We start from the raw sequence: 26,455 nt of genomic DNA, 5'->3' as shown, positions 1-26,455 counted from the left end.
ATCTCCCACGGAGCCACCGGGGGCTGTGACCGGTGGCCCTTCCAGTAAAGGGACACAGGACACACAGCCGGTGTGACCCGCCAGCTGCACTGCCCATCTGCCCGAGCGAGGATGTTCCATATGCGGCCCGTGGTCCTACACCCCAGGGGGCTTCAAAGAGTTTGTGGAAGACCCCCATCATCTCTTCCCCTCACACCCTCAGGTAAGAAAGAGGTCCGGTGTGGCCATGGGTGAAGGGCTGAACTGCTAACCACCAGGCCGGCAACTCTCGAGAGGACTGTGTCAGCTCCCCAGAGACCAGCAGCCTGGAGAGCCAGGGCAGCTCCACTGCGGCCCACAGGGCGGCTGCGATCACAACCGAGTCAGCCACGGTGGGTTTGGGGCTGGTCCACCTGGGCCAGGCGTCGGCACACTGCGCCTCGGGAGCCCTATACGGCTCTTCAGCACCTACATGTGGCTCTGACCTAGAACTGAGAACCAGACCATCGTGGCTTCACTTAATGCTCTTCACATTTTCCTCATTTACAAAAACGCGTCACTGACGCTCGAATCATTTCTAGGCTGTTGTGAGGGCAGGCTTGACGGGGGGCCCAGGCAGGACGGGGCGCATGCCCAGGAGCCTCACTCACTCTCCAGGTCGGAGATGGCCAGGTTGTCGTGGAGCTTCACGGCCCGGTGCTGCTCCACCTCGTCCTCGAGCTCGAAGATGGTCTCCTTCATGTCGCTGCGCTCCGTCTCCTTCTCGTCCAGCTCGGACCGCAGCTTCTCCAACGTGACGTTCAGATCCTCCATCTGCTTCTTGGCCTCCCCTTGGAAGGCCCGGAACTCGTCCTCCACCTGCACGGGTAACGCGGGTTTAGGAAGGCCCTAAGACGGGCTGACAACCACCTGAGGATGCCAGTCAGAAGCTCCAAGATCACTCTCTAGTCCCACCAGGCTCCACGGGGCACGAGACACCACAGAGTGCGGGGAAAATGGAATGACAAAGTGACCGCGCTTTCCCACAGGCTCTCTGAAGGCCTTGCATGCTGACACATCACCTGCCACCACCACCCTGCCTCCTCCTGTTCCTCCTCCTCCTCCTTCTCGCTGTCTGAGAGCCCCGACTGACTGGGGCTGGACTCGGGACTTCCTGAGGCCCTGGGGAAGCTTCCCTGCTCCTGCGTTTGGACTCAGAGCACGCTCTTGGTTAACAGTTAACACGCTGTCCTGTAAACACTAGGTCTGAGCTTTGACAGGCTGAACACCAAAACAATTCTCCAACACTGCCTCTGTGAAAGCGTGACTTCTGGTGTTCCTGGGGAGCTCCCCACACCATCCCCACCCCAGCTCACAGCACCCCTGCAGGACAGGGCAGAACTGCTCCCTAGGGTTTCCGAGGCTGGAGACTGCTAAGGGTGCAGGCGGCCTCCTCCATCTCTCTTAGAGCGGCTGGTGGGTTCAAGGCACTGACCAAATAGGACAGGGCACAACAGGACCACTCAGTCTTTACAGCCAGAGCCCTGGGGCATAGTGGTCACGTACTGGGCTGCTAACTTCAAGGTCAGCAGTTTGAAAGACAGGACTCTCTACTCCCATCAAGAGGCACAGTCTCAGAAACCCACCAGGGCAGCTCGACCTCTCTATCCCGTCCTGCTGGGTCGCCATGAGTCGGGGTCAACCTGAGGGAGTGAGTTTGGTGTGAGAGTTTCTACGCCAAGGAAGAAGACAAGGCTTTCCACTCCTGCAAGTAGCCAGTTGGGGAAACCCACAGGGGCAGTTCTCCTCTGTCCTGTGGGATCACTGAGAGTCGGGACCGACTCCGGAGCGGTGAGTTTGGTTTGGTCATCTTTACAGAAAGCAGACAGCGTCATCTCTCTCCCAAGCAGAGCGGGTGGGTCTGAACCCAACACGCAGCCCAGCCAGCCAGCGGGGCTCCCATATGCAGGCGCCCCTCATAGATAAAGCAGATCTCCGATGCTGCACCTCCAAAGCTGCCGCTACAAAGAAATGTAAGGTCTAATTCATTCATTCCGAGTCAAAGCTGACCAGGTATGCCTTACTTTAAAAATCGCCACCCCAGAGTAACAGAAAACAAAAAGGGGTCACCAGGGGGTGGACCATGTCCTGATCTGCCCCAGCCCAGGGGCACGTGGAGCAAAGCTTGGCAGCCACCCCCTCTTCCCACGCGCCCAGTGCCCCAGGGCGCAGCTCCATGTCCCTGCATGCTGGCTTCTCTGAACTTAATGACAGGACTGGGCTGGAAAACCTCCTCCCCGGCTGGCTTCGAGCCGTGAGCCACAATGCAGTGCTGATGAGGGTGGGCGACCGCTGAGGGCCCGGGGCAGCTCCTGGGGTAGGTGGGAACGCTGACCTTGGTCTTTGGGGTTTAGGTGCAGCCAAGCTGGCGGGAGGCCACCTGAGACAGGGCAGTGCTGGCAGCGGTCGCCAGTGAAGGAGAGAGGCACGTGGTCCACAGCACAGGGCCGGGCCGACTCCACCCGACAAGATACCCACCCCCAGGCGGGCACCCTGGCCACGCAGCGGGCCCGGCTCTCAGGAGGGTGGAGTGGGGGAAGACACGGGCCCCGGGGGGCAGGCACCCTACCTTGGCGACGGTATCCTGCAGCCGATTGGCCTCGTTGCGCGTGTGCGCCAGCTCTTCCTGCAGGCTGCCGGCCAGGGCCTCGGCCTTCTCCTTGTCCAGCCGGACGCTCTCCAGCAGGTCCTGGATGTCGGACTTGTCCCCGGCGTGGTGGATGGAGTAGAGCTCGGCCACGCGCTGCTTCTCGTTCTCCAGCTGGGCCTTGAGGCGGTTCATCTCGATCTGGTCGCTGGCCACCGTGCTCTTGTGCTCCTCCAGCGCGGCAGCCAGGGCCGCGCGGCCCTTCTGCTCCGACTCCACCAGCCGCTCCATGTGGTGGCTGCGCTCCTTGAGCGCCCCGATCATCTCCTGCGCCTCCTTGTTGTCCTGCTCCGCCATCTTCAGGGTGTTGCTCAGGTGCTGCTGCACGCCCAGCAGCTGCTCGCGCTCGAAGCGGGCGTTCTCGGCCAGGTCCACGTAGCGCTGCTCCAGCTCCAGGTAGCGGCCGCTCTTGACGTCCTCGTCCAGCACGCAGGCGATGTGGTGTTCGTCGAGCAGGGAGCGCAGGTACTCGACCTGCCGGCTGAAGTGCTCCAGCTTGTCGCTCTGCTGGCACAGCGACTCCATCAGGATGAGCTTCTCCTCGCCCAGCCGCTCGTTCTCGCCGTTGAGCTCCTGGGTGATCTGCTGCAGGTCGGCCAGCTCCTGCAGCGTGGCCTGCAGCTCCTCGCTCGTGCTGTGCTGGTCCTCCTCCATCTGGTGGATGCGCTCCGTAAGGCAGGCCACCGACACCTCGCTGGCGTTCCCGCTGCTCCCCTGGCGCGAGCGCTCCGTGCTCGGCATGCCCTCCGACTCGGAGGAGGAGGGCGCGTCCAGGGCGTCGTCACTGGACGTGAGCGGCTGGTAGACCTCGCTGCACTCGCTGTCCAGGTTGTCCATGGAGTTGCTGTGCTGGTGGTCCATGAGCGTGTTCTCGTCCTGGCTCAGCAGGTCCTCCACGGAGCCCGGGGCGGAGCCCTCCACAGAGGACGTCAGCGTGCCACCCCCGTCGCTGTGGTGGCCGGGGGCCGTCTCGGGGCTCAGGGACTGGTAGCCGAACAGCTTCTCGGCGGGGTCCAGCCGCTGCTCCAGGGAGAAGCCCAGGGCGTTGAGCCTGTCCTTCAGCATCCGGTTCTCACTCTTCAGCTGGCTGAGCTCGTCCCGGATGGCCGAGTTCTGCTCCTGCAGCTGCAGCAGGGTGCTCTCCACATCCGTCGGCTGGTGGGCAGGGGCCGCCTCCTTCTCCTGGGGCGGCTCCTCGCCCTCGGGCGGCTCCTCGCCAAGGCCCAGCTGGGCACGCATGGCTCGCAGCTCCTTCCGGAGGTGCAGGATCTCCACGTCTTTGGTCTTGGCCAGCGACAGGAGGTCCTTCACTTTGGCCTCCAGGGCGGCTTTGTCGCTGATCTGGTTGTCCGACTTGGACTTGCTCATGCGAACGTCGCCCTCGGTGGCGGTGCGGCTGCGCGGGCGCTTGGCCACGGCTGCATCGTGTGCACCCTGGCCCACAGAGGGGAGTTTCTTGTTCTGGCTGAGCCGGGTGCGCTCCCGAAACCTTTCTCTGCTGGAGCCGGATTCCTTGTTGCCCGTGGAGGCGCTCCGCTTGGCCGAAGACCCTGCGTGTTGAAAGCAGCAGAGTTTCAGGTCGGCAAGGAGACAACAGGCATCCACGCGGTACGAGCCCTGGTCAAGCGAGGGGAGGGCAGGGGGCCGGGTTAGACAGACGGTCACTCTGCTCTAGAGTCCGGCTCCTTTAAAAATCCAGTCTCCTCCCAGGGAGGAAGTGAGATGCACACAGGGGCAGAGTCACGGATACTCTGCAGACACAATCAAACACCTTGAGGGATCAGATTTCTGAGTGCAAGAAATTAGGACCAGAGTCTCACGGGATCTCATGGCATTGGCACAATGTAGCTCACACAAGTTACCTTCCAGATCCTACTTTGGTGAGGTCTTAAAAGGCCTACACGCCGCTGAGTAAGATACAACCATTGGTCTCTCTCTACCCACCTCCCCACCTCCAGGAAAAGAGGAAAGCAAAGAGCCAGAGAAGAAACTAGGCTAAAGGAGGGCAAACAGCCTATACGAATAGCCACGTTTTCCTTAAGACCAGAAGAAGCAGACTGTGCTGGCGCCCACCACGACCTGCTCTGGCCAGGTGACCACAGATACAATGTGGACAAACAGCTCCAACTTCTTTAAGGAAAGCAAGCCCCGGGGGAAGAAGTGGGGAAGGAGGTGATGATACCAAGGCGTCCAAGGAGATAGAAGACGCTATGAGTCTGAATGGGGTAGCAACTGTACAATACTGCCTGATGTGACTGAACTATGGAATGTTACGATACTTGCCAGAGCTCCCAATAAAATGATTAAAAAATAATTTAAAATTTGAAAAAAGGAAAGGATACCAGACCTACGGGCCTGGTTGACTAGTCAACTCCCCGAGGCGCAGTGTCAGGCTGGCTGACGATCCAGAAGCTCACTCGTGAGCACTGGGCTCCTTGGAGGGTCCATCTGCAGGAGGCCAAGTGGTCAGCAAGGGTGACCAATCACCGAGGGGACGGTAAGCGGGCAGGGGACCCAGACTGGGGGACCCACAGCAGCCAGAAGGGCAGCCATGGGGTTATTCTAGCCGTGTGAGATGGTGCTGTACAGACACCGGTGGGCGAGAGCCTCCACTGCCGTGGAAACCTGCACCCAAAACACAGTGAACCGCCATGTGACAAACCATCCGGAGACACGCAGATGTGAAATCGGTGGCCGAGGTTCCACAGGTGGGGCAAGACTCGGGCCAGGTCTGCAGCCGGCTTCACCGCCTCTCTGCCTGCCAAGTGACAATGCTGCAGAATCAAACGAGGCTGCCGGAGGCAGGCTATCACTTCACTGCCGGAACAATCATCCGTGGGACGGCATTTCCCATGCACGTGACTTTAACACGCTGCAGCGCAGTGGATCATTTAATATTCGACCCCTCGAGCCGTAGCCTTTGTGACTCCTGCCAAACAGCCTTCATTTTCCTGAAGGCTCTGGCTACGGTGGGGAAGACACTGGAAGGACGATGTGATCCAGTGACTGGAAGGACGATGTGATCCAGTGACTGGGAACGGGGTTCGTGGTGGGCTGCCATCCTGCTGGGTAAAACATCAGCCATCTGAGAAGGGGGAAGGGGGTGGAGCCCACTCCTAGCAAGAGAAGAGAGAAGAGCCAGGGGTGGAGCAGGTCCTCTGGACCCTGAGATCCCTGCACACTGCCGTCCTTCGTCGACAGAGCAGCAGCAGCAGCACCAGGAGCCAGAGTGGTGGAGCGGTGAGATCAGCGCTGGGCTGCTCACTCCAAGGTTCATGCCCACGGCACTCCTCGGGAGAGAGGAAACTGAATGCTCCCACAGGGACCGTCAGCCTCGGCAGCCCCACAGTGTCACCGAGTCGGCATCCACTCTGTGGCGGTAGGTTTGGCGGCTCGTTTTTCCTAGGTGTCTGAGAGCTGAATACGAAGTCCATCAGCGCCACCACATCCACAGACTAAAGAGCTGCCGGTCGGGAACCAACAACAGAGGGTTCGGAAGGCCGGCGGCTAGCACTGACAGCTGCTGCGGGCTAAGGGCAGTGAGAGTGAAAGCTCGGAATCGAAGTGCCTGCCGCAGTGGACCTCCAGCGCCCATGAAGGAGGCCTGTGCGGGGGCTGGAAGAGGGCAGAGGACTGAGCAAGAGTCCAGTAGAGCAGAGGAGGCACAGGGCATGGCCACCGAGGGGCCAGAGACCCCGTTTCGTCAAAGAGAAAACCACAAGGTCAAAAAGGTCGAGCTGAGCCCCCAGGTTTCAAGAGGACGGTCCCAAGTCACACCAACAGTCACGCCGACTGACAGTGGCTATCAGACACCGGCCGGGAGGTGGGGCCAGGTGCCATGGAGCCAGGTCCAAGCCCTGGGCAACAGAAGGACATGCTGCCCAGTCCTGCCATCGCCACTGGGCCCGTTTAAGCCACTGAGGGTGGTGCTTCCTCTACCACACACGAGTCCTTCTCCGGGGACCGGCCTCTGCCTCGCCCGGACACTGCACCATGCTGGTACGTTGGGAAACAGCAGCCTTCCGACCCAGATCAGGAAACCCTTATGGCTGAAACTCGGGCGTCTGGAATCTGCTCCAAGACAAGCAGAGGGGAGCACGGCGCCCACCGAGGCCATACCTGCACCTGTGGCGAGCTTGGCTCTGCTCTCGGCGGCAGTGCTCATGGCGGAGGCGGGCACAGGCGCGGCGGCAGGCGGGCAGGGGGTCTTCTTCCCTTTCACACCATTCGTTGCGGTGGCCCCTCCGGCCATCCCAGCCAGGAGGTCATCACTGCTCTTGGTCTGAAAGCAACAAAACAGACAGACTGAGTGACCACAGCAGCCAGTGTTCTGGGTGTCCCAGTCCACAGCTTGTGGCCTGGCCCCATCCCTCCCCCGAGGTCCAGGGCTCCACTGAGGGCTTGGTAGCAGCACACACCCCAACACCCACTTCTGAAGACAGCAGAGCCCCGACGCAGTGCGGGCACCTGGGGAGCCAGACCCTGAGCAGGGTCCTCCAGGAAACACGCAGGGCCACCCGGCAGAGGATGGTCACGCCCCTATTGCGAGTGGCCACCGCAGTGCAGAAGGCCTCATCCCTGCACTGCAGTGATGCGGGGAGAGGGTTGACAGCCTAGGAAGGTGATGGGAAACCGAGCCTGCTCATCCCATCTCTCTCTCACTCCCACCGTCAGCACTCACTGACCACTGCCCATGGCCATGGGACCACCGCCAATTCACGGGTCTGGGCGCCACGGGGTTCTGAAGTCAATTAATCGGCAGGCCTCTCTCCCGAGGGACCAGTAAGCCACATGTCAGTCAGCAGCCAGAGTGCCACCCCGGAGACCTTCTTGGAGGCCGGGGTGAGGCACTCACAAAGACAGTTGGACACTGTGGGGCTAGAGGGGGTTCCTTGGACTTCTCCACATCGTGTACGGGTGACTGAGGGGAGCTGCGGGAGCTTGACACAAGTAAATGAGCGTCAAGACCATGCAGACACAAAACAAAACTCACCGCCACCGGTTCCATGCCAGCTCACAGATAGCCTGCAGGGCAGTGTAGAACTGCCTCTGGGGGCTCCTGAGACCATAGCTCCTGACAGGAGTAGGGCGCCTGCATGTAAAACTCTTCTGCAGTAAAAACAAGCTCTCCCTGCCACATCAACAGGACACAGGAAAAGTACCGCTGGCTCCTCCCCATGGATGCGGTCAAGGCTGCTGGCCGAGAAGGGAGAGGCCTCCCTCGACGCAGGGCAGGTGGGGAGGCCCACCGCCAACCTCGCCCAATACAGGGACACTCGGAGCCACAGTGCTCCTCTCACCACCCCGCTGCTGCCGTTAGGTGCCATAGGGTCGGTTTCGACCCATAGAGACCCAGAGCACAACAGAGCCAGACACTGGCCAGTCTGCCCCATCCTCACGACTGTTCCTGGGCCTGAGCCCATGGCTGCAGCTGCAGTGTCAACCCACCTACTGGATTCACTGCAGTACCGTATTTACAAGTCCTAGGCAGGGCTGTGAAACAGGACACGGACAGGGGGTTGCAGATGGGGCCCACTGGCAGCAAAGTGCCGCGGGAGTCTGCCAACGCAGCGCCTCAACCTGTTCTTCCAGTCCTGCGAATGGCAGGTCACCAGCCACGAGACCCAGGGGCAGCCCGGTGACTGAGTGTGCAGTCAGACCAGGAGACGTGGGCAGCCTTCTACCCGAGGGTCCCTCCCCACCCACTGTGCGGTTCACCCTTAGGGTGGTAGGTAGGCCAGGTGACGCCCCCACAACTCTGGGGCATTTCGGTGAGTTCAGAGGTAAATCCAGTTGGGCAGAGAAACCAGCATTTCCTGCTGAGCCCCTCAGAGCAGGTCCTCTGAACAGCGAAGCTTCAGGAAGGGTCAGGGGCCACCAGAGCACAGGGCCCCTGCAGCCAGCGAGCCAGGAAGAAACAACCCCACGAGTCTCGGCTGGGAGCTCTGGCAAAGGCAGCTCGCCAGGGCCATCCTGCTTACAGACTCCGTCCAGGCCTCAGATCCTGCGCCTTTTTTAATGGTCACTTGGGTGAGGATTTAGAGAACACACTGGCATTGCGTTCAACAACCCCATACGGTTTGCCCCTCAACCTAATAATGCGTGACCCACTTCTCCCCCCCTCATCCGCTTTCCTTCCCTCCCTGCCCTCTCACCTTTAACCCTTTCCACCTCAGAGGGAGGGCTGGCCCAAGGAAAGGAGTGCATCGTGCGGGGCTATTGTTGGGGGAAAGCGAAGGCTCGGTGGTGAGCCCAATTCCAGGTCTGAAGGGTGACTGTGGGCCATGGTCTCGGGGTTCCACCAGGCTCCGCCTGCCCAGTAAGCCTGCTCTTCTCTATGGTTGAGTTTGGTTTCACAGTTGCTGGGGTTTTGTTTCCTTCTCCATCCAGGAGGGGCCCTGGTAGCTTTGTTAGTTTGCTGTTAGGCGCTGTGTAGCTTCGAGCCACAGCGACCTGAGGCACGACAGAAGGAAACGCCGCCGGTCCCGCAGCATCCTCACCCTGGTTCCTGTCTGAGCCCACGGCTGCAGCCCCGGTGCCAGCCCACCTCGTCTAGAGCCTTCTCTGCTGTACCAAACATGCTGTCCTTCCCGAGGGACGGTTTCTCGACAACGTGTCCAAAGTGCACGGTGCCAAGTCTCGCCATCGTGGCCTCTCAGGAGTGTCCTGTCTGTACTTGCTCATGGCACAGGCAGCTACATGCTGAGCTGCTACCCACAGGTGAGTGGTTTGAACCCACCAGTCACTCCACTGGAGAGAAGGGGGATCTCAGACACCCCCGGGGAAGTTTTGTTGTGTCCTGCAGGGTCTCTGCGAGGCAGCGCTGACTTGGTGGACAACAGTGCGCTTCTTGAGTTCGATCCAGGACCTCCTATTGTGGCTCAGTCTACAGCGGTCAGCAGGAGAAGCCTGGCCGTGGATCTCTGGGCCGTGGAGGCTGAGGTTCACATGGGGACCCCTGGTCCTTTAGACTGATGGTTTCCATGCGGATCCCAGTTTCTCTTAGAAGTTTCTAGAGCTAACTCAACAAAATGCCAGTTTCACCAGAAACCTGTCACTTACCAAACCTGTCACTTACCAAGTGCCGGACCTAGCACAAACGGCTTCCTGGCAGATTTCATTTCATCCTACCCGCCAAACCCACGGTCTGATTCAGTGACTGTCCACCCCAGGAACTGAGCTGAAGGAGGGTGACGACAGCTGATTATGCTCTTACTGAACCAATAAGACAGCTGATGGTGCCCAGCTTCAGAAAGACTAACATCTGGGGTCTTAAAGGCTGGTCTTCAAACAAGCAGTCATCTAAGTGAGGCATCAACTAAGTCCACATGGAAGCTGCACACCAGCCTGTGTGATCCAACGACTGTGAAAATAAAATCCACATCTAAAGGAGGGAATAGTGTTAAAAGCTTACATTGCGGACACCCGGTGTTTGCAGAAGGCTGTAGACGGCAGTGGAAACCCAAAGTTAGCTTGCAGGATCCACAGGGATGAAGCCCCGGGTGAGTCCCCTCCGACCTCGGCCGAGGTACGTGAACAGGCTGCTACCAGGCAGGGAGCACTGGGGCGTCTAGTACGACAGCTGCCGCCAGTCAAAATGCAGTGTCCTATCACCTCATGGCCCTTTGACCCACTTTAAAGTGGCTTCATTTTTCATAAAAGCGACCACAGACCAGGGCTGTGACGAGCCTTGGCATCCCGCTGGCCTGGTGGGGGGCCTCAGGGTGCCCCATGCATCGCAGTGCTGCGGGCTGCTAACTCCCGGGGGCACATGACTTCCGAAAAAAGCCTATCCCTAGGCCTCTCTTTCAGGAGTCGGTCGTCAAGTGCTTAATTGTTTGCAGCACTCAGGATAGGGCCTGGATCAGGCGTCTGGGGAAAAGCAATGTACGGTACGGGAGGGGGCAGAGTAGGAATTACGAACGTTGTCCCAAGAGAACGAAGGTGTGGCCTCGCAGGCTGGAGTGTGACTTAGGGAAACGGAAGCTGCACCGATGTCGTACGTGAAGGGAGGGCGGGAGAAGACTGTTGAGACAGAGAAGCAGGGGCTGCCAGAGGGCAAAGCCTTCTGTCTTGGACGAAGCACAGCCACAGTGCTCCCGAGAGGAAGGATGGCGAGACTCTGTCTCACGTACTTTGGATTGGTTGTCGGCAGAGCCCGGTCCCTGGAGAAGGACATCCATCATGTCTGGTGAAACAAGGAGCGGTACAAAGGAGAAAGGCCCTCGATAGGATGGACGGACAGCAGCTGCAACGGGGGCTCAGACCTAACTAACCACCACTGTGAGGCTGGTGCGGGACCAGGTGTGGTGCTGGGCTGTGGGCCACGGGGCAGAAGCGACTCAAAGGCACCTGATGTACAGGGCTGTGAGAGGCCCGAGGGCGGGCGCTCCTTTCACGAGACCTCACGGGCATCTGGCCCTCCTGCAGGCCCAGGGCCGCAAGACGACGCAGTACCTTCGACAGGGAAGGCGTGGTGCTGGGTTTGACGACGCGGCCGCTGGCGGACGTCGAGCTGCTGCCCTCTGGCTTGGTTCTCTCTGCGGCTGGCGCTCGGCTGGCCCCGGTCACTTTAGGCGCTGAGCCGACACTCCTGCCCGCTTTCTTCATTCTGGGCCGTCTTCTCGTGAGGCATTTACAAGCAAACCTGTGCAGAGAAACGGCATTCTGTTGAGAAGGCGACCGGGAAAGGGGCACGGTTGGCAGTTCGAACTCAGCAGCCGCTCCGTGGGAGAAGATGAGGCTTTCTGCTCTCGTGAAGCCTGACAGTCCCAGAAACCCAGGAGGGCAGTTCTACTCTAAGAGGGTTGTCGGGCTATGCGTCAGAACCAACTACACAGCATGAGTTTGGATGTCTGGGGTTTTATGAGCCACCCCCCCGCAAACCCAGGTTATAATTCACAGGGGTCTGTAATTCAAGTTTCTTTCTCTTCGACTCCCTTCAAGGATCCCAGTGATGCAGAGGGTTAAGCACTTAATTGCCAGACACAGGGCAGTCCCGCCTACACCAGCACCAGGCACCGCCCAGTCTTGTACCACCTGGCCTTGTGTGAGCCTGTGGCTGGTGATCGCTTGCAGAAAATACCGTGTGTGATCGTGATCATGTGACCAGGAGAGACCCACCCTGGAAAAGGAAGGCCAACACGGCCGGCAGAGCAGAGGGGCAGCGGGGAAAACGTAGGCCCTGGACGGGAGGGACTGAAGCAGTGCACTGCAACAATGGCTCAAACACAAACAACTGTAGGGTACGAGACCGGGTGCTGTTTTGCTCTGCGGTGCACAGAGTGAGTGGCTGTGAGCTGGACCCTAACCACGGGGTGATTGAGTTGAGTTGCCCCCCTGGCCTCGCCCCACTTGCTCCCTACGTGGGAAGAACTCCATGAGTGAATCCTCCCTTGATTCAAACCCACCACCTACTTCCCGCACCTCCCAGACACCTCCTCCTCAGCGGGTAGAGCAGCCTCTTGCCCTGCACCCCCACCCACCATGCTCCTCACCCCCGCCTGGCTGCTCTGACTCTCGCCAACCAAAGCCAGGCCCGCCACCAGCAAGGCCATCCACTCAGTGACCCTAATGGGCAGAGGAGAGCTGCCCCCCGTGGTGGTGGTGGGGGGGTGTGTTCCGAAACTGACCAGCTTTGTGGAAGCAGCCTGCCTCATCTCTCCCTTGAGGAGCAGCTGGAGGGTTTGAACCGCCAACCTCATGGCTGGCAGTCTGACACAGAGAACCCGCTGAAACGCAGAGAAGGAAAGGCAGGTGGGGTTCCTCTGAGCTTCCTCGCAGCTCCTGTGTGCATGGTCCTTCTCCTCTGCGCTTCCTTCTCTTAACTGTCCGTGCCCCGGGCTTCTCCTCCTCCTCTCCTTAGACCTGCTGCCTCCCACCCCCACTCCCACCCCCACTCCCACCCCCATTCAGACTTCCTTCGCCCACCCACTGCCATCCACTCCTTTCCAAATCACATCCTGGAAATCAACCTTCACCCGCTCGTGCAGACAGGCTCCTCTGGCTCGCAGCCCAATGTCTAGCCCTCGGTCCCACCAAGGCTCCCTGCCTGCTCCCCCACCCCTTTTGCTCAATAAGTCACCCTAGAGGACAGTCCCTTACAGTCATTCATATAGTTGGACATATAGTCACCAGATGGCCCAGCCATTCAATTCTGAGGTATACAACCCCCCCAAAGAAACCAAAACAGATGTCCACGCAGATGTGTCCACAAAGGTCCTTTGCAGTACTAGTTAAATAACCCCCCTAGAGGAAAGTGCCCCCAAGTTTCAGCAGCTGAATTAGGACCGAATTCTTCATTTTCCCAGCTATGGGTTACATTGTGTCCCCCAGAATAGAAAAGCTTTCAGAAAATCTGTGGAAACAGGAATGAAAAGATAATGGCATTCCCATGGCTTTTGGAGCCTCCCCCTCTTCTGAGTGCCCCAAACCAAACCCCCATCTACAGATCTCCAGTCGGTCCGGCTGAAAATAACTGCAGGACGGCATGACAGCCCCCTGGATGTCCGAGGCTGCCAACCTTGAGCGTCTCTCCCTGGAGCAGCTGGTGGGTGTGAACCCCAGGGCTGGGGGCTTCTCCCTTTGTTGTGTGGGTGAGACCCGACCGGATGGCACCCCCTTCTAGGAAGATCCGAGGCCCAGCAGCTCAGACCTCTCTCCGGAGATGATGGCCTGCGTGAACCGGCCATGAGCACAAGCATCTGCCGCTTGAGATGTGATGCTCGGCTCCTGGTGCCTGAGATGGCATTTCACCCGGGAGCAGAGGTCAGGAGGAAGGTGCCAACAACCACAATCAGGGTGGTGTCTTTTCTGAGGGTTCAGAGCTAGAGGTTCTCCAGACTCCATCCAAGAAAACTGGGACTTTAGCCCTCACCAAGCCCCATCGAGGACAAGGGCACACCCTGAGCTGGGGATGACCGTACAGTCTCTGAAGCCACTGCCTTGTCCTGACTCCGGGGGCCACAAACACCCTTCCTGGCAATGCCAGAGTGGTCTCCGGCCCCTCTGCCAGCACTCACAGCGGGCACCCTCAGTGATGACCACCATTTTTTCGCTTTAGTGTCTCACTCTGCCCCCAGCGAGAATCTTTTATTGCCCTGTGATCTAAGGCACATTGCTACTTCATATGACTGATACTGAATTGATGTTTTCACCGTCAGCAGGAGCCCTGCTGAGACTGCCAGGTAGGCATGAGGCTGCTAACAGCAAGGCTGTGGTGCCCTCTGCGGGGGAGGTGAGGTGGTCTGCTCCCACAGAGACCAACAGTCCTGGGAGCCTTACAGAGGGTCGCTGTGAGCTGGCACTGGACCGATGGAGGTGGGTGGTGGGTGGGGGTGAAGGGCAGTGACTACAAGGGCACTGACAGGGCTGGAAGGAGATGATGGCCCAACGCCCACAAATGATAAAGTCAGGTAAATACTAGCCGTCACTGTTGATGAAAGGGCAAACTGCAGTCCCAGCGGTGACTAACCCTATTCAACCATGAGCCCCAGCGTTAGAGATACTGTGCAGCCGTTTATGAAGGAGGTCGAGGCCACAAGATAGCACCAGCCCAGGTTCTTTCCCATACAAGATCACACTGCAGGCAGCCTGGAAAACATAGAGCAGGGGATTTACTGGAGCGGCCATCGGAGACCCACGCTGCTCTCGGACTGAGTGACCCTGCGCTAACCACCAGTCCTGCCGGCCTAGCCTCCATGCAAAGAGAGGCAGACTCTCACTTCACAGCGTGTACCCTCAGGTTCCCACTGCAACCCCGGGACAGAGCAGAGCTGCTCCCTTGACTCTGAGGCAGCCTCATCTTTGTCCTCTGAGGTGGGGAGGGGGGCTTGAACTGCCAGCCCAACCCTTAACCACAGTGCCACCAGGGCGCCTTTTCAAAAACCAAACAACACATTAATTTAAAACCGATCCTAAGTGCCTGAAGCGACCCATCAGGATGTAATAGACGCGGCCGATGGCAGGCACCTACAGACCTTCCTCAGGGTGAGTGATCACACAGATCTGAGACCCCGAAGAAACTGCCCAGGGCTGGACAAGAGCCTCCAGGCCAGCACCATGTGGACGCAGAGCTGAGGAGCCTGCATATGCACGGAGACATCACGTGCGGCATGAGCTACACCACATTGAGGGACTCAAATCGAGTTCCCCTAAAAGGCTGAGTTTGGGGAGCCAGAAGGCCCAAGGAGCAAGAGCAGGGCTGGAGGGCGGGGATGGGGGAAGCTGTCACAACAGAACTTGGCGGGACAGTCCCTGCTGCCCTGGGAGAGCGAGCATGCGGCCCCTCATCATGGTTCAACTTTCCGGGCCTTTTTCTTACCTAAGCCCTTTCCCATTTTCAGAAAATACCATCACAAGGACCCTGAGACCGCCCGGTGGCTCCTGAGGAATGCTGTGGAGGCGACCCCGGACAACCCGAGACGCAGCTAAGGCACCCTCCGAGCCGACCTCCCTGCCTTCACTTGTAGGCCCAGCAGACCCCGGGGGCCATGGGGGTGACCTGATGGGCTGCTCACTGCACGGTCAGCAGTTGGAAACCACCAGCTGCTTCGAGGGGGAAAAACGGGGCTTCCTGTTCCTGTAAGAAGTTCCCGTCTCAGAATCCCCTGGGCCAGTTCTACCCTGTCCTGCAGAGGCACTGTGAGTCGGCAGAAGGACAGGTCTCCTGGGAAGCCACTGTCCCCAGTGACCCACGCGAGGACGACAAGCCCTGAGCCATGGCGCCTGCAGCCCTCACTGGTCCTGAGGGCACAGGATCTTGTTTGGAAGATGCGTGTGTGTGCATGAACTGGGACTGATATTCCTCCTGGAGAGGAGAGCTGGCACCCTCTGCCCACTGTCTGTTTCCAGATCGCTCTAGACTCAGACCCGGAGGCCCACGCAGCACCACACCCGCCCCTCCTCACAGCCAGCTCATGCTCTGAGCACCAGGTGGGCCCGACAGTCAGCACTGAGGAGCTGGGGGACGGGAAGGTGAGGGGTTAGGAGCTTTTCACTCTGACAGCCCCCCCAGCCCCTTTCAGGCAGCCTCCACTTTCCACCAGGCAACAGACAGGTGCTGGGAGCTCGCACGCCTAAGAACAGCCAACCGAAGGGCTGTGCTGGCCCAGGGAGGTGCTCAGGGGACACTCAGGGGCAGGCCAGGGGCCGGAGGGAAAAGGGAAACCCAGGGGGAGGATGGCAATGGCTGAGTGGGAAACCAATTTGCTATGAAAACTTTTACTCAAACTGCAGGCAAAGTTTAAAAAGAGAAAGAAGAGCACTTTTCCAAAAGCCTGGCTTTGCGAAGAGAGAGGGCAAGAGCAATGAGAAGCCAGGAGCTGGCGGTGGCCAGTGAGCTGCCCACGGACCCCGGGGGGAAGGGGACAGGCACCAGACCAGCTCCTGTGGGTCCCAGTCCCCTGGGTTCAGGGAGAGAACACGTGGGTGAGCTCTTTCCACAAAACCCACACCCCAGGCGAGTGGGCAGAGCTAAGCCGAGCTCACGAGCGCCCAGGCCGAGGGCCTTCCCTTCAAGGCCCCTGTAAGGGGCCTACAACTGTCAACCTCTTGGTTAGTAGTCACAAGTGTTCAGGCCATTCCTATCACAGATATGGAAAATTCTCAGAGTCCCCAATCAGCTCATTTCTATGCCTCTGGGTTCCAGTTTCACATGTGGGAACACACAGACAATCCCTGAAATTTCCAGCCGAGAACTCGGCATGGTTCCAACTCCTAACTGCTCTTCAAATCATCTTTTTAAAACAAACCACACCCCCTGCTGTCCGTTCCAAGGGCTACAAAGGGGAATGGCCCTGTGAGTTCCCGAGGCTGTCTGCCTTTTCCGGAGCTGAGGAGCCTCACCTTTCTCCCAAGGAGCGGCTGTTGGGTTCAAACTGCCAGGCTTTTCATCAGTCAAATGCTCAGCCCATTACTACCAGGGTGACAGACTCTACAGGCCACCAACAACCCTACTCCATTCCCCATTGTTCGGGCCACAGAATGGAGATGTTTAGAAACAAGCAGAAGTTCTGGGAAATGTTCAAGCACAGCACCAGTCAAGTCTCTTGTTTCTTATAGAATTTTAAAAATGCATCCAAGCCAGAGAGTGGGTTTGCAGTCACAGCGACCCTACAGGGCAGGGCAGAACTGCCCCACGGGGTTTCCCAGGCGCCAGGGTTTTTCTGGAAGCAGACTGTCTCAGCTGTCTCCTGAGAATAGGCTGCGGGGTTTGAAGCCCCGACTGTTTAGTGAGCCGGCAACCCATCACCCACCACCCTAACAGTTCCCAGTAGTTTCTAAGGGGAGCAGAAGGAAAGCCTGACCTTACACGCGGGCCTCTTCCCGAACACTTCTGGGGAGCTTGCCGCGCTCCTTCAAGCAGGCTGCTGGAAAGGCCGTTGGACTAGTGATAACACTTAACATTCCCAACGAGTGACACAGCTGGAGAGGGACCAGAAACAAAACCAAACTCACTGCCATGGAATTGACTCTGGCTCACAGCGACCCTACAGGGCAGGGCAGAATGCCCCCGTGGGTTTCCGAGACTAACCCTTTACGGAAGCAGAAAGCCCCATCTTTCTCCTGAGGAGCGTCTGGCGGTTTCAAACTGCTGACCTTGAGGATGACAGCCCAGCACATAACCGCTGCGCCACCATGGCCCGAGAGAATGCCTGGCCCTAGCACACGAGTCCTCCAGATATAGGCCAAACTGCTTTCCCCAGGGTCTCTGCGGGCCACCTCAGCAGCCCCAGGGTTCTGAATGTTTACAAAAAGGAGAAGTGGATTCCAACCCCCAAACCCAGCACCCTCCACAGATTCCGACTCGGACAGGCCCCGCCACAGCACAACTGCTCCCCGTGCATTCTGAATGGTCCTTTTCCCCAGCTTCCTTCTTCCCCCAGGAGCAGCGGCAGATGAGTTAGAAATGCCAGCCATTGGACGAGCAGCCCCGCGCAAGACCCCACGGTGCCCGCCTCCAGCACCAGCTTCCTGCTCAGCTTCTGGACAGCACGGCATTCATACAGCTCACTGTCAGCCACATTCTCCTTCCAGAACCGCCATTTGATACCTGCCTGTGTTTTCGGGCAAACTCTGGTCTCAGCGGCAGCACACAAAAAGGGAATGGGGTGGGGCTGATAATGTGAGACAGGGGTTTTCTTGGTCAGAGGCACATAGGCAGTCTTCTGAAACTGAACCAGGTCCACACAGATCTGAATTCGAGTCTGGCTTATCAAAAAGTGAGGCAGGCGTACTGGTACAAGCTGGGCTGCTAACTGAAAGGTCAGTAGTTCCAAACCACCAGCCACTCCTTGGGAGAAAGACAGGACGTTCAACTCTGTGAAGAGATGCAGTCTCAAAAACCCGCAGGGGCAGTTTTTCCCCGTCCTATAGGGTCCCCGTTAAGTTGGAGCTGACTCAATGGCAGTGAGTTTGGGTTGTGGTTTTTCCGTATTTCCCGAGTAGAAGGCAGTGGTGTTCAGTGCGGCCAATTCCACCCCTCAGGGGATACAGGCCCTGTCCAAAGAATTCCTGGTCTGTCGCAGTTGGGGGTAAGGTCTGGGGCCCCAGGATCTCCTAGGGCAGAGGCTGACAGCATTTGGTTTGGGAGCTAGTTTAGGGCTACATGGGGGTCTGAGCTTCCTGTACCACACACCCCAAACAGGGTCCCTCCGCACAGACTGCAGAGAGCTGGCGAGAACCCAGCGCTGGCTGGCGGCCACCTAGCCAGCATGTCACAGGGCCTTGTCACCAGCCTAGGCACCCGTCCACATTCCCGAAAGGACCGAGAGTCCATACAAGGCCTCCCTTTGGTGTCCTGAGACACTTCCCTCCTTCTGTGGCACGCCCCCACACTCCCACTCCCAATGGGCCCGCAAGGCACACAGGCTAGTCTCTTAAATGGATGGTCAAGACCCCTGCTTTCCTAGTCCCTCTGAACAGCCTCCACCCATCCACCCACTGACCCCCAGCTGTGAGGTGACAGGGTGATGCTGCTGGTTGAGCTGTACTGGATGGTGGTGACACAGGTTCTTCACTCAGAAGCACTCCCTGCCCCCGTTGTCCCCGCCCTGCCTCGGTGTGGTGCCGGAGAGAAGGGACAGCTGGCCCATGCAGCTGTTTCTGCTCGCCCTATGGGCTGAGGGCCCTGGACCCCGTCATGCGTACTTTGGGGTCCCGCTCAACTGTTGTCTCAGTGACTCTCCCCTACTGTTATCGGGGAGCCCTTGGAGTCCAAATCAATGTGGCAGCACAGGGCCCGGGGCCCCCACCTCCATCTCCCTCACCTCTCAGGTACATCCTCTGCAGAGTGCCCTGGGGCTGTCCACTCCTGTAAAGACTGCCAGCCTGGAAACCTGCAGGGGCAGTTCCACCCTGTCCTTCAAGGTCGCTACGAGATGGCATCGGCTCTGTGGCAGGGAGTGAGCGAGCGGACACAAAGTGGAACTGCCCCGTGGGTTTCCCAGACGACCTCTTTATGGCAGCAGAGAGCCCTACCTTTCTCTCCGGGAGTGGTTTCAGACTGCCAACCTTACAGATCACAGCCCAACACGCAGCCATGTGGTCACCAGGAATCCTTCTGAATCAGAGCAGAGATTCCAAATTTATCTAGCCTACCACCACCTTTACCCCCCCCCAAAAAAAAAAAGGTAGCGCCCCACCCACCCACCCACTCACTCCACCACGGGCAATTACAACCTGTTGTACAACACACCATAATCCAGGATAAAGTGTAAGAATCTGCTTCCGCCGCAGCCCTCTGGATTGTCTGCTGGGGAAATAATGGGTTAGAGCTACACTAGCTGGTTGGACAAATTCCCACAGGGATTAAGGAAACAGGTGTGTATTTCAGCTTATAAAAGGAGGGAAATGCACATGGGTTCAGCCTCCAAGGAATCGTCTCTAACCACAGACCGGAGCACATGCACAAGAGGGTTAGAGACGCAGCTAGTTTAAAAGGTTACACCTTGTCACTTGGTCTCCCTTTGAACCCATGTTAAATTTGTTGGATTTAAAAAATATTATCTGCTTTCTATTGAGGCTTTCCTCTGTTTCTACCTTGTTATTGTTGTTGTTTTAATGATTTTCTATATAAGAAATCCAGGATAGGTAAATCGATAAAACAGTAACTAGATTAACGGTTCCTCAGTTCCTTGGGGGGTATGACAGGAAAGGTGGGGGGAGGGAATCTAATAACAAGGAGTACAGGAGAGAAGGTATTCTAAAATTGATGTGGTGATGACTGTACAATTCTTCTTAATATGACTGAACTAATGAGTTGTATTATGCGTGAATTATGTGTCAATAAAACTGGTTAAAAAAGGAAACTGATGTAAAGAATCTGAAGAAAACTGATGTAAAGAATCTGAAGAAAGCTGATGGTGCCCGGCTATCAAAAGAGATAGTGACTGGGGTCTTAAAGGCTTGAAGATAAACAAGCGGCCATCTAGCTCAGAAGCAACAAGGTCCACATGGAAGAACACACCAGCCTGTGTGATCGAGTGGTCCCAAAGGGATCAGTTACCAGGCATCAAAGAACAAAAAATCATATCATTGACTGCACACCTCCATGATAGGATCGCTGAAGACAAATGGGAGCATAAGCAAATGTGGTGAAGAAAGCTGATGGTGCCCGGCTATCAAAAGAGATAGTGTCTGGGGTCTTAAAGGCTTGATGGTGAACAAGCGGCCATCTAGCTCAGAAGCAAATAAGCCCACATGGAAGAAGCACACCGGCCAGTGCGATCACGAGGTGCCCAAGGGACCAGGTACAAGGCATCATGCAAAAAAAAAAAGATATAAGTGTGTGTATGTACGTGTATATATGTGTATATGTATATATGTATGTATATATATCATATTAAATGAAGGGGGAAGTGCAGAGTGGAGACCCAAGGCCCAAGTGTCGACCAATGGAGATCCCCTCATAGAGGGGTTTAGGAGAGGAGATGGGTTAATTAGGGTGTGAGGTAGTACCGATGAAGAACACAGCTTTCCCCCAGATCCTGGATGCTTCCTCCCCCCAACTACCATGACCCTAATTCTACCTTGCAGGGCTGGGTGGGACAGAGGCTGTACACTGGTGCATATGAGGGTTGGAGGTACAGGGAATCCAGGGTGGATGATACCTTCAGGACCAAGGGTGTGAGGGACGATGCTGGGAGAGTGGAGGGTGAGTGGGTTGGAAGGGGGGAAGTGATTACAAGGATCCGCATGTGACCTCTTCCCTGGGAGAGGAACAGCAGAGAAGCGGGGAAGGGAGACTCCGGATAGGGCAAGATATGACAAAACAACGATGTATAAATTACCAAGGGCATATGAGGGAGGGGGGAATGGGGAGGGAGGGGAAAAAAAAAAAAGAGGACCTGATGCAAGGGGTTTAAGTGGAGAGCAAATGCCTTGAGAATGACTGGGGCAGAGAATGTATGGATGTGCTTTATACAATTGATGTATGTATATGTATGGATTGTGGTAAGAGTTGTATGAGTCCCTAATAAAATGTAAAAGAAGAAAAGAGAAAAAAATGATTAGGGCAAAGACTGTACAGATGTGCTTTATACAAGTGATGTATGTATATGTATGAACTGTGAAAAGAATTGTATGAGCCCCAATAAATTGTTAAAATAAAAAAAAATAAAAAAAGAATCACAAACAATGGCCTCAGTTTGGTACAGCCGACCCCAGCACGGGTCTGGCTGGTGGGGGCAGAAGTAGTACAGCGGGTCCCACAGAGCTGCTATAGGACCCAGGGGCCACTGGTGGCACTGCTGCTCAGCACGTGGCCGCCAATCAAACGGTCGGCAGTTCAAACACACGGCTCCCATACAGATCCAATCCTAGGAAACTCCAGGAAGTCTACTCTGTCACATGGGGGCAGACGAGTCGCCATGGCTCCATGACCCCCACCACCACGACCCCCACCTGACACAGAAATCCCACTCCCGGGCTTGTGCCCAAGAGAGCCGAAACGAAAACACGAGCACCAACGACTCACAGCAGCCACCAAGTGTCATCAACTGAGGCGTCAAAAAGCACACCATTGTACCCCGACGGTTTGGGCTGCCCCCTGCAAGGTCAGCAGTTCGAAACCACCAGCTACTCTGAAGGAGAAAGACGGAGCTTTCTACTCCCGCAGGGGCAGTTGTACCCTGTCCTCCAGGGTGGCTGTCAGTTGAAACTGACTCGACAGCAGTTGAGTTTGGAACAAACAGACCTGCCTTGGAAGAAGTACAGCCGGGGTACTGCTTAGAGGGGTGCTTCTTAGAGGCAAGGATGGTGAGACTTCGTCTCATGTACTTTGGACATGTCCTCAGGAGAGACCGGTCCCTGGATAAGGACCTTGTGCTTGGTAAATAAAAAGACAGCCAAAAAATAAGACCTGCTAAGAGATGGGCAGACCCTGTGGCTGTAACCATGGGCTCCCATATGGCAGTGACCGAGAGGACGGCAAGCCGAGCTGTGGTCTGTTGTACACAGGGTCACTGAGGTTCAGAGCTGCCTGAACAGCACCCAACAACTCATCAACACTGCTCAGTCCTAAGGAGGAACTGAGGTCTGAAGCGCACTACACATCAGAACACTACATACAAGTAGCTACGGTGCCACTGATGGCGAATGGGCAGAACAGCACACACCCAGAAACAGGTGTACATTAGTGGGCTGGGTTGTAGATCCTAAAATGGAGAGAGGAAGATTAGTAGTAGCTGCTGGGAGCTGAATGGAGGGGACGGGCTAGGGAGTAAATGCTAAGAGATACCGGTCTCTCTGTTTAGCCACAGCCTAAACAGATCTCCTGATAGAGAAAAAAAAAAATGATTTATAACATGTTGACACATCCACAGAACAATATGGAGAAATGTTCAAACAGGTTGGTTAAAAAAATTTTTGCAAAATTATTTAAGAGTCCTTGGTGGGAGCAGACAGACTCATCTGTCTCGTGTGGGGCAGCTGGTGGGTTTAAACCACCGACTTTGCAGAGAGCTCAACGTTTCACAGAACTTGGGAACACCCTACAGAGGGTCGAGATGAGTTAGAATCATTCGACCTAATGGCAATGGCATGGACACCTGGGGGAGCCCTGGTGGTACAGTGGGTTAAGCGTCAAGTTGTTAACTGCCCCACGGGCAGTTTGAGCCCACCAGCCACTCCACGGGAGATCGAGGTGGCAGGCAATAAACCTCAGGGCCAGGCCGGCTAGGAGCTACAAAGGGACAACAGCAGTGGGTTTCAAGCTACATGACATTATAAAACCTCAACCAGGGCAGGAACATTTCACCGAAGCAGTCCCATGACCTGAGTCACCGGAGACATCAGACCAACCAAACAAACACAGTAAAGGTGAGAAGGCTGGAGCAGGACCGGGTGGGGTTTCATTTTGGGGGGAGTGGCGTGGCTGTGAGTCTGGGTTCACCCAAAGCACCTCACAACCACAATGTGCTTAAAGGTCTGTGTGCCCCTCTAGGGAACCCTGATGGGATAGTGGTTACGCACTGGGCTGCAAACCGCAAGGTCAGCAGTTTAAAAGCACCAACCGCTCCACAGGAGAAAGATGAGGCTTTCTTACCCCGTCAAGAGTGAGTCTCGGAAACTCACAAGGGCTGCTTAGTCAAAACAGACTCGATGGCACAGAGTTTGGGTTTGTCTGTGCAGACTAATCAAAAGGAGAGGAGAAATTTTTATGTCAGGAAAACAAGAGGATAGGCCAACTTTTCATAGAAAAAGCCTTTTTAATCTCGATCAGCGGTTCTCCATCTGTGGGTTGCGACCCCTTTGGGGGCCGAACGACCCTTTTAGAGGGGTCGGCCGATTCATAACAGTAGCAAAATGACAGTGATGAAGTAGCAACAAAGACAATTTCATGGTTGGGGGTCACCACCACATAAGGGACTGTATGAAAGGAAGGCTGAGAACCACTGCTCTAAAACATAGTATTTGCCATTTCAACCTTCTTCACGGCTAGTTTAGCAACATGACCATAGTTCATTCAACCAACACTTGTATTGCCCTGGTAGCATAATGGCTTACAAGTGTTAACCTCAAGGTGGGCAGTTCAAACCCACCAGCCGCTCCATGGGAGAAAGATGAGGCTGTCTGCTCCCCAAAAGATTTTAAAGTCTCGGAAACACACCCTGCCCTATAGGGTCACTGTGAGAAACCCACTCCAATAGGTTTTGCGTTCTGGCATCGCCCACACGAGCAAAGCTACGGTTCTCCAGTGAAGACAGCAGAAAAGCCAGCCTCACCCTTCCAGGTGACAGCAGGGGTCTACAGCAATCATGAAAGCCCCTCTGCCTGCCCTAAGCTCGGGGCGCTGCACAGCTTCGTACCCTTGGGGCCCTCCCTGGCCCCTCCCCAGCACTGGGAATGGCCCGACCTGGACACCCGGTCCCTTCCCGAACCCCTCCTTCACGAAACCGCCTCGCCCTGCGAGCGCGGATTCCCACGGGAAACACCGGTTTATTTTCACGCAAAGGGATGCGCCCACCTGGCCTCTTAAGACATAACCGGGTCTCCACAAAGGGAGGTCCGTCGGCTCCAGGACGGGCCCCGGCAGGGCGGGTGAGGGAGAGGGCTAGGGCGTGGATCGAAGGCCGGCCACGGGTGGCGGCGGGGCGGGTGGGCTGGGGCGCGCAGGAGCCCACGGACCGAGACCCCAGGCACCAGGCGCGGCCCGAGCCCGGGGGGCCCGCGCAAGCACAGACGCGGCACCAGGGGGCAGGCGCTGGCGCAGGCGCAGGTGGGGCGCAGCGGGCACTGCGCAGGCGCGGCCCGTCCGAGCCTGCCAGGCCACCCAGGCCCGGCCGCGCGGCGCGCTGGAGGGCCCGCCCTCCCGCCGCGGGACGAGGGGAGCCCCGGTCTTGCTCTTACCGCGCGGCGCCGCCTCGCTCGCTCGCGGGCTCCGGGCTAGGGCCCGGCGGCGAGCTCGCCTGGTGGCGGGGCCCGGATCCGTGGAGTCCGGCCTCAGCGTGGCAGCCAACCCCGCGGCGCCGCTCGCCGGGCCCGCCCTGCCTTCCCCCCGGCCTCCGCCCTCAGCCCGCCCACGGCCCCGCCCCTCGTTCGCCCCGCGGGGCCGCCGCCGTCTGCGCACGCGCACGGTGGCCCCGCCCACGTGCTGGCTGCCGCGCACGCGCCGCGCGGGTCCGCGCTCGCGCCGGCGTTTCGCAGACCTGCTTCGACTAGGGAGCTTGCATCTGTTACAATGTGTCAAGAAGTCTCCAACAGATTGAATTTAAGAAAATGTATCCGGAGGAAGAAAAATGATTCCACCTGTGTAGTAAGGAAAATGCTAGTCTCGACAAGTGAGAACTGGTGACTGCACCGCCATCGAGCCCATTCAAACTCCTCTTAGGCACCCTTTATAAAGTTTCTGAGACTGCAGACATCGTTATGCTACAAAGTAGCTGGGGGGGCTTGAACCACTGACCTTGCAGACAGAAGACCAACGCCGAACCCACAGCACCATAAGGGCTCCAGAAACTCACCCTCCCCCTACACACACACACACACACACACACACAGAAAACAAACCTCACTGCCATCAAGTGGATGTTGGCTCATAACGACGCTCTAGGACAGGGTAGAACTGCCCCTACGGATTTTTGAGATCATAACTCTATGGGAATAGAAACCTCCCCACTTTCTACCGCCAATGGGCTGGTAGTTTACAAACTACGTCAGACCTTGCAGTTAACAACCTAACTAGCTCATCATCGTTACCCACAAACATCGAGTCGGTTCCAGTTCATAGTGACCCTGTATAGCGTTTCTAAGGCTATAAAGTTCAGAATCAAGTAACCTCATCTTTACACACACATACACATCGCAGGGATGACCGGTGGGTTTTGACTGCTGACCTTTCCGCTAGCAGTCCAATGCTTAGCCAATAGCACCACCCAGGCTCCTTACAGATAAAGGTCATGAAGAAAAGAGTAGAACACAGTTGCTTGGTTACATTTAGGTCTCAGTCTCAGGTAGGATGGGTGAAGGGTGGGAAAAGGTGGGGCTACAAATACCATAATCATATGGTCAGAATGCTTAGAATGTTCAGAATAAGTCATAAAAACATTGGCATGGGTGGAAGACGTTCTTTAAGACTGGAACTGGTCATAAGAATTAGCATGGGGGGAGCGAGGAGGGAGGAGAAAAATGAGCTGATGCCAGAGGCTTAGGTGGAGAGCAAATGTTCTGAGGATGATGAGGGCAATGAATGTACAAATGTGCTTGACACAATGGATGTATATGTGGATTGTGATAAGAGTTGTATGAGCCCCCAATAAAATGAATGTTAAAAAAAAGAATTAGCAGCAAGGCTCTCACTTTATAAATGACTTAAGTGAAATCCTTTTGGTTGCTTAGGAAACTTTAGATAACGAGTCAGCAGTTCTAGGGGTTTTTCCTGGAAATTTGTCTTTATACACTTATAGGGCAAAGAATATTTCTTAAAGCCATTTTGCACCAATGTATCTGTCTTAAAACTGTCTTTCTTGGAATGTATTCTTTCCACATCCTGGCTGGACAACAGAGAAAATATTCCCTTAGTTATTTAGAACTTCTGGCAATTAGCATAGCCGAACAACAGGAGTTTGTCAGGGAAATAAATATGGATTCTCAGGCAGGCAGTGGATAAAAAAAAATTAAGCTTGAAAAACTAAACTCAAAAAAAAAAAAAAAGAAAAACTAAACTCAGGGGGAGCGGGAAGGGAGGGGGAAAAAAAAGAGGACCTGATGCAGAGGGCTTAAGTGGAGAGCAAATGCTTTGAGAGTGATTAGGGCAAAGAATGTACGGATGTGCTTTATACAATTGGTGTA

General features: G+C 56.4%; 1 protein-coding gene across 3 annotated transcripts in view; it reads right to left on the bottom strand.

The window, feature by feature from the left end:
• SPECC1L (sperm antigen with calponin homology and coiled-coil domains 1 like) overlaps positions 1-24,647 on the bottom strand; it is a 67,625-nt gene extending 42,978 nt beyond the window's left edge. The window contains exons 1-6 of one of the 3 annotated variants that reach the window (XM_075534807.1): positions 24,515-24,641; positions 16,972-17,089; positions 11,123-11,312; positions 6,785-6,947; positions 2,588-4,215; positions 630-837 (exon numbers count right to left, since the gene is read on the bottom strand). In XM_075534807.1, the coding sequence (XP_075390922.1) occupies positions 630-837; positions 2,588-4,215; positions 6,785-6,947; positions 11,123-11,275 (2,152 nt within the window). In that variant the 5' untranslated portion in view covers positions 11,276-11,312; positions 16,972-17,089; positions 24,515-24,641. Of the gene's footprint in view, positions 1-629; positions 838-2,587; positions 4,216-6,784; positions 6,948-11,122; positions 11,313-16,971; positions 17,090-24,131; positions 24,256-24,514 lie in introns of those variants that run through there. The other 2 variants (XM_075534806.1, XM_075534808.1) reach the window with 2 other exon arrangements.
• Positions 24,648-26,455: the final 1,808 nt, after the last annotated feature.

This window comes from Tenrec ecaudatus, chromosome 16 (genome assembly GCF_050624435.1).
Source record: "Tenrec ecaudatus isolate mTenEca1 chromosome 16, mTenEca1.hap1, whole genome shotgun sequence".
NCBI classification, from domain to species: domain Eukaryota; kingdom Metazoa; phylum Chordata; class Mammalia; order Afrosoricida; family Tenrecidae; genus Tenrec; species Tenrec ecaudatus.
This window is presented reverse-complemented; position numbering and strand designations above follow the sequence as displayed.